The 12,307-nt window shown below is 43.0% G+C and overlaps 1 protein-coding gene and 1 long non-coding RNA gene across 2 annotated transcripts in view; one reads left to right on the forward strand and one right to left on the reverse strand.

The window, feature by feature from the left end:
* Positions 1-12,307, forward strand: part of LOC309337428 — a 303,990-nt gene that overhangs the window by 262,544 nt on the left and 29,139 nt on the right. The gene's annotated exons all lie outside the window — the stretch shown is intronic.
* Positions 1-12,307, reverse strand: part of LAMB2 (laminin subunit beta 2) — a 64,755-nt gene that overhangs the window by 47,806 nt on the left and 4,642 nt on the right. Inside the window, exons 2-3 of the mRNA XM_081852278.1 lie at positions 9,076-9,245; positions 7,393-7,528 (exon numbers count right to left, since the gene is read on the reverse strand). Coding sequence (XP_081708404.1) covers positions 7,393-7,528; positions 9,076-9,245 — 306 coding nt within the window. The remainder of the gene's footprint in view (positions 1-7,392; positions 7,529-9,075; positions 9,246-12,307) is intronic.

Below are 12,307 nucleotides of genomic sequence, written 5' to 3' on the forward strand. Positions count from 1 at the left end.
CTCCTGCCAACCTAGCAGTTCAAAAGCACGTCAAAGTGCAAGTGGATAAATAGGTACTGCTCCGGCAGGAAGGTATACAGTGTTTCGGTGCGCTGCTCTGGTTTGCCAGAAGTGGCTTAGTCATGCTGGCCACATGAACCAGAAGCTGAACGCCAGCTCCCTCGGCCAATAAAGCAAGATGAGTGCCGCAACCCCAGAGTCGGCCACGACTGGATCTAATGGTCAGGGGTCCCTTTACCTTTACCTTTTTAAGATAACAGAGACTTAGGATATGGACGTTAAGTGGAATGGAGGATATAAAATATGCAAAATAAAAAAATTCCTTCCAGTAGCACCTTAGAGACCAACTAAGTTTGTTCTTGGCATAAGCTTTTATGTGCATGCACACTTCTTCAGAAACACTGAAACAGAAGTCACCAGACCCTTAAATCTAGTGAGAGGGTGAGGAGGGGTATTACTCAGAAGGGTGGTGGGAATGGGTGATTGCCTGATAGGTGTGATAAACCTGTTAACGACTGCAATTGGTCTTACAGGAAAAAGCAAGGGGTGAGATGGCTAAAAATAGCTTTATCATGTATAATGAGATAAAATATGCTGCAAGAAATGTTAAATATGGAAACCATGGAAGGGTGGAGGGAGGTCTAAGGGTAGAAGGGAATCTTGTATCTGTCTTTTTCTCTTTTTCTTTTAGTTAATTACATGTGATATTGTTAAAAATAATTGGAAAAATTAATAAAATTTGTAAAAATAAAATAAAATAAAATGGAGAGACAGACACAGAGGGGTAGGTGCTAGAGAGGCCCCAGCAAAACTCTATTCCACGAGGGACCAGTTTTCAAACTGTGCTCAGGAGTTTCTCAGACGCTTCTCAGGGGCTTGTTTCTCAGCGGGAAGATCCGTTAACTCTCCGCTGCTGATCTTGCTACACAGAATGTGTTGGGTGCCTTTCTGGGGAGCACGTTTGGCTCATGTAGGAAAACGGGGGAAACCCAACAAGTCCAGCCAACACCCTGTTAGGCCTAGTGTAAGTACGTAGCAGCTTCAGGCCTCGCCAATCCAATAGGACTCAGCTCTGGGAACCTCTGTTTTAATTGCCCACAATGATACAGAGCAGGGGTAGGGAATCTCAGGCCCAGGGCCAAAATGTGGCCTTCCTTTTTTAAAATATATATTTTATTAAGGTTTTTAAACATAGATTCAAAGATAAAGAACAATGTAACATCTATCATAACATACTTTCTTAACTTCATAGGACTCCCTCACATCTCCCGCTCCCATTTGCATCATTGTCAATTCTTGCCCACAATTTATCATCTTGTTTACAATCTTGTATCACACTCCTTTAACTATATATTAATTCTCCAATAGGTTTATAATTTATCCTCAGCTTACTTATCATCTTAGTTCCATCTAACTTAGTGGTGCATAATTATTTATGATCTAGCATCCTTTCTTAACATTCAACCAAATTACAATGTTTATTTAAATAAATCTTAAATTTTTTCCAGTCTTCTTCAACCCTCTCCTCTCCCAGGTCTCGGATTCTGCCAGTCATCTCGGCCAGTTCCATATAGTCCATCAGTTGCATCTGCCACTCTTCCAGGGTGGGTAGATCTTGAGTTTTCCAGTTCTTGGCGATGAGTATCCTTGCTGCCGTTGTTGCATACAAAAAAAATGTTCTGTCCTTCTTTAACACCTTCTGGCCGACAATACCCAGAAGGAAGGCCTCTGGTTTCTTAGTAAAGGTATACTTAAATACCTTTTTCAGTTCATTATATATCATTTCCCAGAAGGCCTTCACCTTAGGGCAGGTCCACCAGAGGTGAAAGAATGTTCCTTCATTTTCTTTACATTTCCAACATTTATTATCAGACAAATGGTATATCTTGGCAAGTTTAACTGGGGTCATGTACCATCTATATATCATTTTCATAACATTTTCCTTCAAAGCATTACATGCAGTGAAGTTCAGCCCAATGGTCCACAACCTTTCCCAGTACTCAGACATAATGTTATGCCCAATGTCCTGTGCCCACTTTATCATAGCCGATTTAACCATTTCATCTTGTGTGTTCCATTTTAACAGCAAGTTATACATTCTTGAAAGTACCTTAGTTTTAGGTTCTAACAGTTCTGTTTCCAACTTCGATTTCTCCACCTGGAATCCTAACTTTTTATCATTTTTAAAAACTTCTTTAATCTGAGCATAGTGTAACCAGTCTCGCACTTTATCCTTCATTTTCTCCAAACTCTGCAATTTCCAATTGTTTCCATCTTTTTCTAATATTTCCCAATATTTTGGCCATTTGGCCTCCATATTGGGTCTTTTTCGGGCCTTAGCTTCCAGAGGTGAAAGCCACCTTGGAGTTTTGTTTTCCAATAAGTCTTTGTATTTTGTCCAGACATTAAATACTGCTTTCCTGACAATATGGTTCTTAAAGGCCTTATTGATCTTAACCTTGTCATACCATAAGTATGCATGCCAACCAAAAGCATTGTTAAAACCTTCCAGATCCAGTACATCAGTGTCTTCGAGAAGTAGCCAGTCTTTTAGCCAGAAGAAAGCTGCGGCTTCATAGTACAACTTTAAGTCTGGCAGGGCAAAGCCCCCTCTTTCTTTCGCATCTGTTAATATCTTAAACTTAATTCTGGGCTTTTTGCCCTGCCAGACAAATTTAGAAATATCTCTCTGCCACTTCTGGAAGCACTCCGTCTTGTCCACAATCTGTAATGTTTGGAATAAAAACAACATCTTTGGCAATACATTCATCTTAATAGCAGCAATTCGGCCTAACAAAGAAAGTTTTAATTTTGTCCAACTGTCCAAGTCTCTTTTAATTTCAGACCAACATTTTTCATAGTTATCCTTAAATAGACTCAGATTTTTTGCTGTTATGTTTACCCCTAGGTACTTTACTTTTTTAACCACAGTTAGTTCTGTCTCTCTCTGAAACCGTTCTGACTCTGTATCTGTCAATTTTTTTCCCAACACCTTGGTTTTCTGTTTATTTAATTTAAATCCCGCCACCCGACCAAAGTCTTGAATCAATTGTAATACTCTTTTTGTACTAGATTCTGGCTCCTGCAGGGTCAAAACTAGGTCATCTGCAAAAGCTTTAAGTTTATATTGTTTCGCTCCGACCTGAATCCCTTCCACCAACCGGTCCCCTCTGATCATGTTCAAGAGCACCTCCAGAACCAAAATAAATAACAGAGGGGAAATCGGGCAGCCTTGTCGTGTTCCTTTTTCAATTTTGAACTCTTCTGTAACCACATTGTTAACTATCAATTTAGCCTTTTGTTCTGAGTATATTGCGTCAATTCCATTCTCAAAACCCCGTCCCACTCCCATTTCTTTTAAGTTTCCCTTCATAAATTTCCAAGAGATATTGTCAAAGGCCTTCTCCGCATCTATAAAGATTAACACTGCTCTTGTGTTTATATCTGTTTGCAAAAGTTCCAAAATGTCAATAATGTTCCTTGTATTAGCAAACATGTGTCTACCTGGGAGAAAGCCTGCCTGGTCCTTGTGAATTACTTCGTTTAAAACTTTTTAAAATCTACTTGCCAAAATGTCTGCAAATATTTTGTAATCCACATTTAAAAGGGAGATGGGACGATAGTTCTTGAGTTGTGTCTTTTCAGTTTCCGATTTTGGTATCAATGTGATGAAAGCTTCCTTCCACGTCTCTGGCGCCCTCCTCCTCTCCATAATTTCATTGCTGACCTCCATCAGTGGTTGTATCAAATAGTCTTTTAATGTCTTATAATACTTGGAGGTCAACCCATCTGGCCCTGGAGATTTGCCCAGTTTCATGTTCTGAATGGCTTGTTCAATCTCTTGTCGTGTTATTTTGCTGTTCAGGATTAATCTGTTTTCTTGTGACAATTTCGTTAGTCCATTTTTTCCCAAAAATTGTTTCATCTCAACCTCGTCTTGCGGCCCTTGGGTATATAATTTTTTGAAATATCTCTGGAAGCACTTTCTGATCTCCGAGGGGTTCTGAATATTTCTTCCTTCAATTTCTAAATTTGTAACCGTGTTCAATTTTTGTCTCCTCTTCAACTGCCAAGCTAGCAGTTTCCCACATTTATTCGCCGATTCAAAAGTTTTTTGTTTCATTAATTTAATCTTCCACTCTATTTCTTGATTTATCAGTTTAGAATATTGTGCTTGATGAAGTTTAATTTCTCTCAAAATCGGCTGTGACTTCGGATTTGATCTTAACTTCTTCTCTAATTCTTTAATTTTCTCCAAGATCTTATCTTTCCTCTCATTTTGTATCCTTTTCTTTACAGCATTCTGTTGTATCAAGAACCCCCTCATCACAGCTTTGCTTGCGTCCCAGATAATTCTTTTTTCCACCGTAGTGTTCATATTTATCTCAAAGTAATCCTTCAAAGCTTTTTGGGCCTTCTTAACAATCTCCTGATCTCTAAACAAATTATCATTCATCTTCCATCTAAAGGAACCGGTTGGTAGTAATGTCATGTCCATCTTCAGTGCGTTATGGTCGGAGCAGGTCTTTGGGCAGATTTCCACCTTTCTGACCTCGGGTGCCAGACCTCTAGTTATCCATATTTGGTTGATTCTTGTCCAAGTCAGCTGGGCTTCAGAGAAGAATGTCCCTTCTCTTCCCAAGGGGTTCTTCATTCTCCAAATGTCAATCAAGTCCATATTGTCTGTCATTTCAAAAAAAGTCTTTGGTAGTCTGCCGTCTTTTGTAACATTTTGGCTTTGTGACTTATCCATGTTGGTTGATACGACCCCGTTCATATCTCCCATCATAATGATGTTGTTATAGTCCAGATAGTCCAGCATAATCTCATGCAACTTCTTATAAAATTCCGATTTTCCCTCGTTTGGTGCATAGATTCCTAGTATCAAAATCTTCTCTCCTTGATGTTGTATCTCAATTGCTAAAATTCTTCCATGTTCATCTTTAAATAAAAATTTAGGTGACAGGCTCTCTTTTGCATATATCACCACACCTCTCTTCTTGACTCTGTCTGAAGATATAAATTCCTGGCCAAGTCTTTTGTTTATTAACACTTTTCTGTGGAGCCTAGTCACATGTGTTTCTTGTAAGCAAATAATGTCCATTTGTTCCTTTTTTAATATATAAAAAATGTTCCTCCTTTTTTCCGGGCTGTTACAGCCATTTATGTTCCAACTCAAGAGTTGCAGAGACATCCTGGATAAATCTGGTTATTTTTCTGGGGGTCAAAATGTGGCCTTCCAGGCCTCTCCCCAGACCACCTCCCCTCTCCCAGGCCCACTCTGCAGCCTACTCAAGATTGATTGATTGATTGATTGATTGATTTGCAAATCTAACAAGGGGGGGGAAATATTTACGATACATAAAACAAAGAAAAGGTAATATTAATAATATTAATAATTAATAATAACAGTACTACCATGAGCTCACACTGAGGGTGAAATAACCATCAATAGTTCCATCTTAAGCTAAACATAAACATTGATATAATATAATCTCCAAATAGGTTTCCATAAGAAATTGATGTCTATATGGAAGTGTGTTCAAATGTAACAAGGGCAGTGAGGTCCTCACACAGCCCCATAATAGATGGTGGTTATTTATCCTTCCAGGCACGAATGGATTGCTCGCAAAGGGATCTCAAAATCCACTTCTGTTGTCCTGCTGTGAATCCTTGTACTAACAGTGATACAGTTAATGCACTTTTAAATAATATTTCTGCAGCGTGAAGATCCACAGCAGGGCAACAGAATTTGCAAGCCCACTGCAAGCTCAGAGACTTACACTAAAAGATGATTGGCTCACGCAAACCTCCATTCAGCCTGCCAATTCCCCCTGGGGAAACCCACAGTTTAGTGCTGAATTGGGACAAACAGCAATCAGGTTTTTTTGTGGATTGCCATTTGTTCCAATTTAGCACTAAAGAGCGGCAGGGACAAAGGCAAATCTGCTTGGATTCATGCTTTCCAGACCTGGGGCAAGTGGAAGTGTGGATGAGTGCCTATACTTAATATCTGCAAATATCAAAGATTTTGCCAATGCAAAACGGATACGGATGACAACGTCACGCCAAAAAGTATATATCGCTGGTTTGGGGCTGGTGGTGGTTGCAGTCGAAACAACGTCTGGAGAGCACCAGGTTGCTGAAGACTGTTCTAGATTAATGCAGAAAACTCTTGTGCAGGTGGTACTGGATTTTGGGGAGGGGGTCCATAGCAGTGTAAGTGCCATGCTGATGACCCAGGACGGAAACAGTCGGGCTGCTAGATAGAGCCAAGGCTCCCACAACTGGCAGCAGCACTGTGTTCCTGCAAGTAGCAGGCCCCTCCTCTGTTGTCTCCCGCCCCCGCCTGGCCCAGGTCCAGGAAAGAAGGGACTCTGTTGGGTATGATTCAGCATTTCCTCTGCGTAGGAGAGAAAGAAAAGGAAAAGGGCTCTGGGGACACTCTCTCAGCCGTGCCATGTCCCAGACAAAGAGCACTCTCTGCAGGCTCTCGTAACCGGGGCACAGCGAGTTCACCCAGCTGTGAGGCGACAGGGCTTGTCACAGGGCAACACACAACCCCGAGAGCAGGAAAGGACACACACACATACACAAACTTCCCTCCAAAGAAGGATTGCCTGATGTAACATGGAATTTAATGTCCCTGGCATGTACCATATAAGGTGGGGTGTGCAGACTTGATGAGAAACGGTGCAAATAATAATAATAATAATAATAATAATAATAATAATAATAATAATTTATTATTTGTACCCCGCCCATCTGGCTGGGTTTCCCCAGCCACTCTGGGCGGCTTCCAACAAAGATTAAAGATACATTAAAATGTCACCCATTAAAAACTTCCCTGAACAGGACAGCCTTCAGATGTCTTCTAAATGTCAGGTAGTTGTTTATCTCTTTGACATCTGATGGGGAGGGCGTTCCACAGGGCGGGCGCCACTACCGGGAAGGCCCTCTGCCTGGTTCCCTGTAGCTATGCTTCTCACAGTGAGGGAACCGCCAGAAGGCCCTCAGTGCCGGACCTCGGGCAAATGTAGAAAGAGGGAGAGGAAACATCCTCACAGCCAAAACTGTGGACTTCTGTTTCTAACATGGTGGAGTTCAGTGCATGAAGTCAAGAATCAAATGTCTCATTTTCGAAAAATTGTGGGATTCAGAGGTGGCTTTCTTCTGACAGAGGAAGATGCTTTCTGGAGGAGGAAGAGAACCTTTGGACCCAAGCCCAAGTTTTTAGCCCTCTTGGATCAAGTCAAAAAGGTTTTTAAAAGTAGCTGAAAGAACCTGCTATACAAGCAAGCAAAAAATATATACACGTATACAAGTAAACACACACTGTGCAAAAATCAAATCATGTGGCAACCTCACAGAGATGAAACCCCCACTCCTTACCATTTTCCGACTGCCACCAGGCCTTCTTGCGGTTGAGAGCAAAGGCGGTGATCACGTTCTCAATGCGGTGGCTGTTAGGATTGGACAAGGCCTGATAGGGCCGGCGTGAGTCACACACGAAGCACTTTTTCTCGTCCTGCAAGAGAGATACCCATATGCTGAGCTACACATGCGCCATATGATCACAGTCCTCAGGCGAAGGAGGGGTTTGGTACAGAAAACAGCACCCAAAGAAACTAAGCTTCCATAGCGCTCTCTCTCTATCCTTGAGCAATTATGGTTGCAAGGATAAGCTGTGCGCATGTGTGAGCAGAGCTAGGTGAAATCGCAGAAGCTAGTGATACAGGGTGCCAATGATCTGTGTGTTTGTGTGCGCACGCCAACTTCCATCGAATCAAAGAGCAGGAAGGGACCTTCAAAGTCATCTAGTCCAGCCACCAGATCTGCTGTTTTAGCATACCTGATTCAAGAGCCGTCTACACTCTGCTCAAAAACCTCTTAAAGGAGAGTCCAGCAGTTCCCAAGTTAGTCTTGTTCCACTCTCAAACAGTTCACGCTGTCAACAAGTTCTTCCTAATGTGCAGTTAAAACTCCCTTTCTTGTCATTTAAGTCAATTGGGTTGGGCCCTACCCTCTTTGTTATTTGTTTTTAGTTATTTCTTTTACAGTTCAGCCAGCTAGCCCTGGAGATTACCTAATTGAGTTTTGATTTTTGATTTTTATTGTTATTCATGTTTTTATACCGTATTTTATGCTGCCTTTATAATTGTTTTAAAGTGTTTTAAATTTGTTGTTGGCAGCCCTGAACCGGGAAGGGCGGGGTATAAATAAAATACTATTATTATTATTATTATTATTATTATTATTATTATTATTATTATTATTAAAAAACACACCCAGCCATTTCTGTGAGGAACTCAGAGTGGCATGCATGTTTCTCCCTTATTCCTGCCTCCTGCAAGGAGTTAGGCTGAGAGAAGGTGTAGCCAGCCCAAGGTTGAATTGGGGTCTTCGTGTTTGCAGTTCTCCCAAGGGTAGCAGGAAGCAAACCTGGTGTGCGCTCCCTAAGCATGCACACTAAAGCTTATACCCAGAACAAACTTGGTTGGTTTCTAAGGATGCAGGTGGCGCTGTGGGTTAAACCACAGAGCCTAAGACTTGCCAATGAGAAGGTCGGCAGTTCGAATCCCTGCAACGGGGTGAGCTCCCGTTGCTCGGTCCCTGCTCCTGCCAATCTAGCAGTTCGAAAGCACGTCAAGTGCAAGCAGATAAATAAGTACCGCTCCAGCAGGAAGGTAAATGGCATTTCCGTGCGCTGCTCTGGTTCGCCAGAAGCAGCTTAGTCATGCTGGCAACATAACCTGGAAGCTGTACACTGGCTCCCTCGGCCAATAAAGCGACATGAGCGCTGTAACCCCAGAGTCGGCCACAACTGGACCTAATGGTCAGGGGTGCCTTTACCTTTCCCTTAAGGTGCTACTGGGCAATTTTATTTTGACTGCTGCTTCCAGGTAGAGCAGAGTATGCTGTCCTGTTAGCAGTGCTGAAGTAAGCACCGGTTGCCAGTTTGGTCGGTGCTCAGTTTTCTAGTGTTTGCTTTCCCCTTATCGAGTCTCTCCAGCTCAGAATAGAGGTCCTTTAAAGAAATAATTTGCCCACCGACCTTCGCTCTGCAACACTCACCTGCAAATGGCTGACAATGCAGTAGGGCTGGGGACGCCGCAGGCCGCAGGTGGAAGTGGCGAAGAGGCGGTCGGCCCGGCCTACCAGCAGATCTCCTGTGTTTGGGTAGCAGCTGCCTTGGGAACAGCCATGGGGGGGCTCAGGCTCCTGGCAGAGAGCTCCCCCCAGCACTGTGGAGACAGGGGAGGCAGAGAGGAGCACAGAGTACAGAACAAGGGACGCTGTGGCTGGGTCCATGAGGTTCAGCTCATCTTACAGGTGATGGATACAATTACAGTGGTACCTCGGGTTAAGTACTTAATTCGTTCCGGAGGTCCGTTCTTAACCTGAAACTGTTCTTAATCTGAAGCACCACTTAAGCTAATGGGGCCTCCTAATGCCGCTGCGCTGCCAGAGCATGATTTCTGTTCTCATCCTGAAGCAAAGTTATTAACCCAAGGTACTATTTCTGGGTTAGTGGAGTCTGTAACCTGAAGCGTATGTAACCTGAAGCATATGTAACCTGAAGCGTCTGTAACCCGAGGTACCACTGTAAGCTTTTAAATGGTTAAATGTAATAGATATGAGGAGTTTTTGACTGATTCCAGACTGCCGGGGGGGGGGGGGATCCCAGCGCATACCAAAACTTTAAATAGGTTTAAGTGCTCCAACATCCTAGTACAGTGGTACCTCGGGTTACAGACGCTTCAGTTTACAGACTCTGCTAACCGAGAAATAGTACCTCGGGTTAAGAACTTTACTTCAGGATGAGAACAGAAATTGCCCCATTAGCTAAAGTGGTACCTCAGGTTAAGAACAGTTTCAGGTTAAGAACGGACCTCCAGAACGAATTAAGTTCTTAACCCGAGGTACCACTATTCAACAAATCCACCCCTTTAACATAGCTGTCAACGTTTCCCTTTTTTTAAGGGAAATTCCTTTATTCCGAATAGGATTCCTCACAAGAGAAGGGAAAAGTTGACAGCTATGCCCTTTAAAGAAATAAACAAACCTGACTTTTTGCGGTTTGTAAAGTGGAGAGGAACTGTTTCAGAAAGTGTGGGGTGACTAAACTGAAGGACATGCAAACAGCCCGTAAGCCAGCGGTAGCCAACAGGGTGACATACAGGTGTTTGTTAGACTACAACTCCCATGATCCCCGACCACAGATCATGATAGCTGGGGCTGATGGGAGTTGGAGTCCGGCAACATCTGCAGAGCACCACATTGGCGACCTCTGGACGAATGCCGCTTGTGATATAATCACATTGTAAACAAATCAAAATGAATGCTCAATAAAGACCAGGCATAGTCCAACCCAAGTGTGAAGTTTGCGCAAGCAAATCCAGATGAATACTGAATAAAAAAAAAGTCCTCTGGAAGAGTTTGTTCAACTTGGCATGGTAGAGGGATGGAACTGGAGTTCAAGTGCAAATCAGACCCACTAGCTAGACTGCTGTCAGAGGTTGGGTGGTGGAAAATTTGACATCCATAAATAGGCAAGACAAGGGAACTCCACAGTCCAGAGGATTATGATAGGACTTCCAAATGTTATAAAGATATAACTTCAACATCTGAGGTCATAACAGAGAGAAAGATGGCGCCAATAAGGAGAGGACATATAATGTGGATTATCAACAATCTCTGCTTTCGCCCATTTTAAAAACCAAGGTTTCAGCTATCATGAGATACCTTTGAAAGCGAGCAGACGAATTGGAATCAAAAGACACAGTCTACTCACTGGTGAGCACTTTTAAAGTCCCACTAATTTCAGGGAGAGAGATTTACAGCCCAGTCTTATGCATATCTAGGGACGCGGGTGGCGCTGTGGGTTAAACCACAGAGCCTAGGACTTGCTGATCAGAAGGTCGGCGGTTCGAATCCCCGCGACAGGGTGAGCTCCCGTTGCTTGGTCCCTGCTCCTGCCAACCTAGCAGTTCGAAAGAAGGTCAAAGTGCAAGTAGATAAATAGGTACCGCTCTGGTAGGAAGGTAAATGGTGTTTCTGTGTGCTGCTCTGGTTCGCCAGAAGCGGCTTAGTCATGCTGCCCACATGACCAGGAAGCTGTACGCTGGCTCCCTTGGTCAATAAAGCGAGATGAGCGCTGCAACCCCAGAGTCGGCCACGACTGGACCTAATGGTCAGGGGTCCTTTTCCCTTTACCTTATGCATATCTCCTCAGAAATAAGCCCACAGCACTGCCACTGAAATTAGGAGCGCTCCCAAGCACTTAATTTGGCTGGATAATGCCCAGATTTAATGAAATGATGTCATCAAGGCACTCTGATTAAGAATTGGATTTTCCCCCCACCCTCCAGATTCCTGAGGATACAGTTTATGCAAAACTATATCCGATTTACCCCATTTGAGGTGATTTTTTTGACAATAAAGGTTTTCCTGTTAAGAGCAGTTTATGGGTGTTCCCATTTGATCTGCTGCTTTGACCGTCTTATTTTCTTTTTCTTGACAATATAAAGGAGTGATTGGCAAATACACCAAACTCTTGCGCATTCCAGGGCTCTCGCTCATTTTACTTGGCCTCCAGTCAAGCCCCTTCATGCACACCCATTCACAGACACCGCCACTTACCCCGACCGTCACTATTTACTTTTCCACCCCAAAACAAACCTTTACATTCAGAGAGGGGAAAGGGACAACTTGAACTCTTTAGCCCGCTGCAAAGCTTGAGCATTCGTTCAGATTTAACCAACTCTGTTATACTGTTGCTTCTCAGCATCATTTGTTTTGAACAGAGAATCTGGGTTTCTTTGGCACCAAAATACTATTTTTGTTCTTTGGTTTATGAGTCAACACACCAAGGTTGCTTCCAGATGACCTGTTTACTGGGCAGACGTCTTGATCTGTTTGCAGGGAGATTAGAAAGACACCAGCTACTTATTGAGCAGTCGTTCTGATTTAGAATCATAGAATCATAGAATCATTTGTTCGTGGGGAGGTCAGACAATGTCAAGCAAGTGTCGTCCCACACTTCCTAATGCATCCCCCAGCCACTTTCCTGATCACAAAAAATCTGAGCCTTTGAGGAAATTGGGTTTGACCTCCCAGTAGAACATAATGGTGCAACCTGAAATTGCCAATATACGACTGAATTCCACCCGAAAACAGCAGCAGTCTTTAAGCATCCTGAATTACAGTGGTACTTTGGTTCTCAAACGCCTTGGTACTCAAACAACTAGATACCCAAACACTGCAAACCCAGAAGTAAGTGTTCTGGTTTGTGAACTTTTTTTGG

The sequence above is a fragment of the Podarcis erhardii genome, assembly GCF_964252035.2.
Source record: "Podarcis erhardii genome assembly, chromosome: 2".
Taxonomy (NCBI): domain Eukaryota; kingdom Metazoa; phylum Chordata; class Lepidosauria; order Squamata; family Lacertidae; genus Podarcis; species Podarcis erhardii.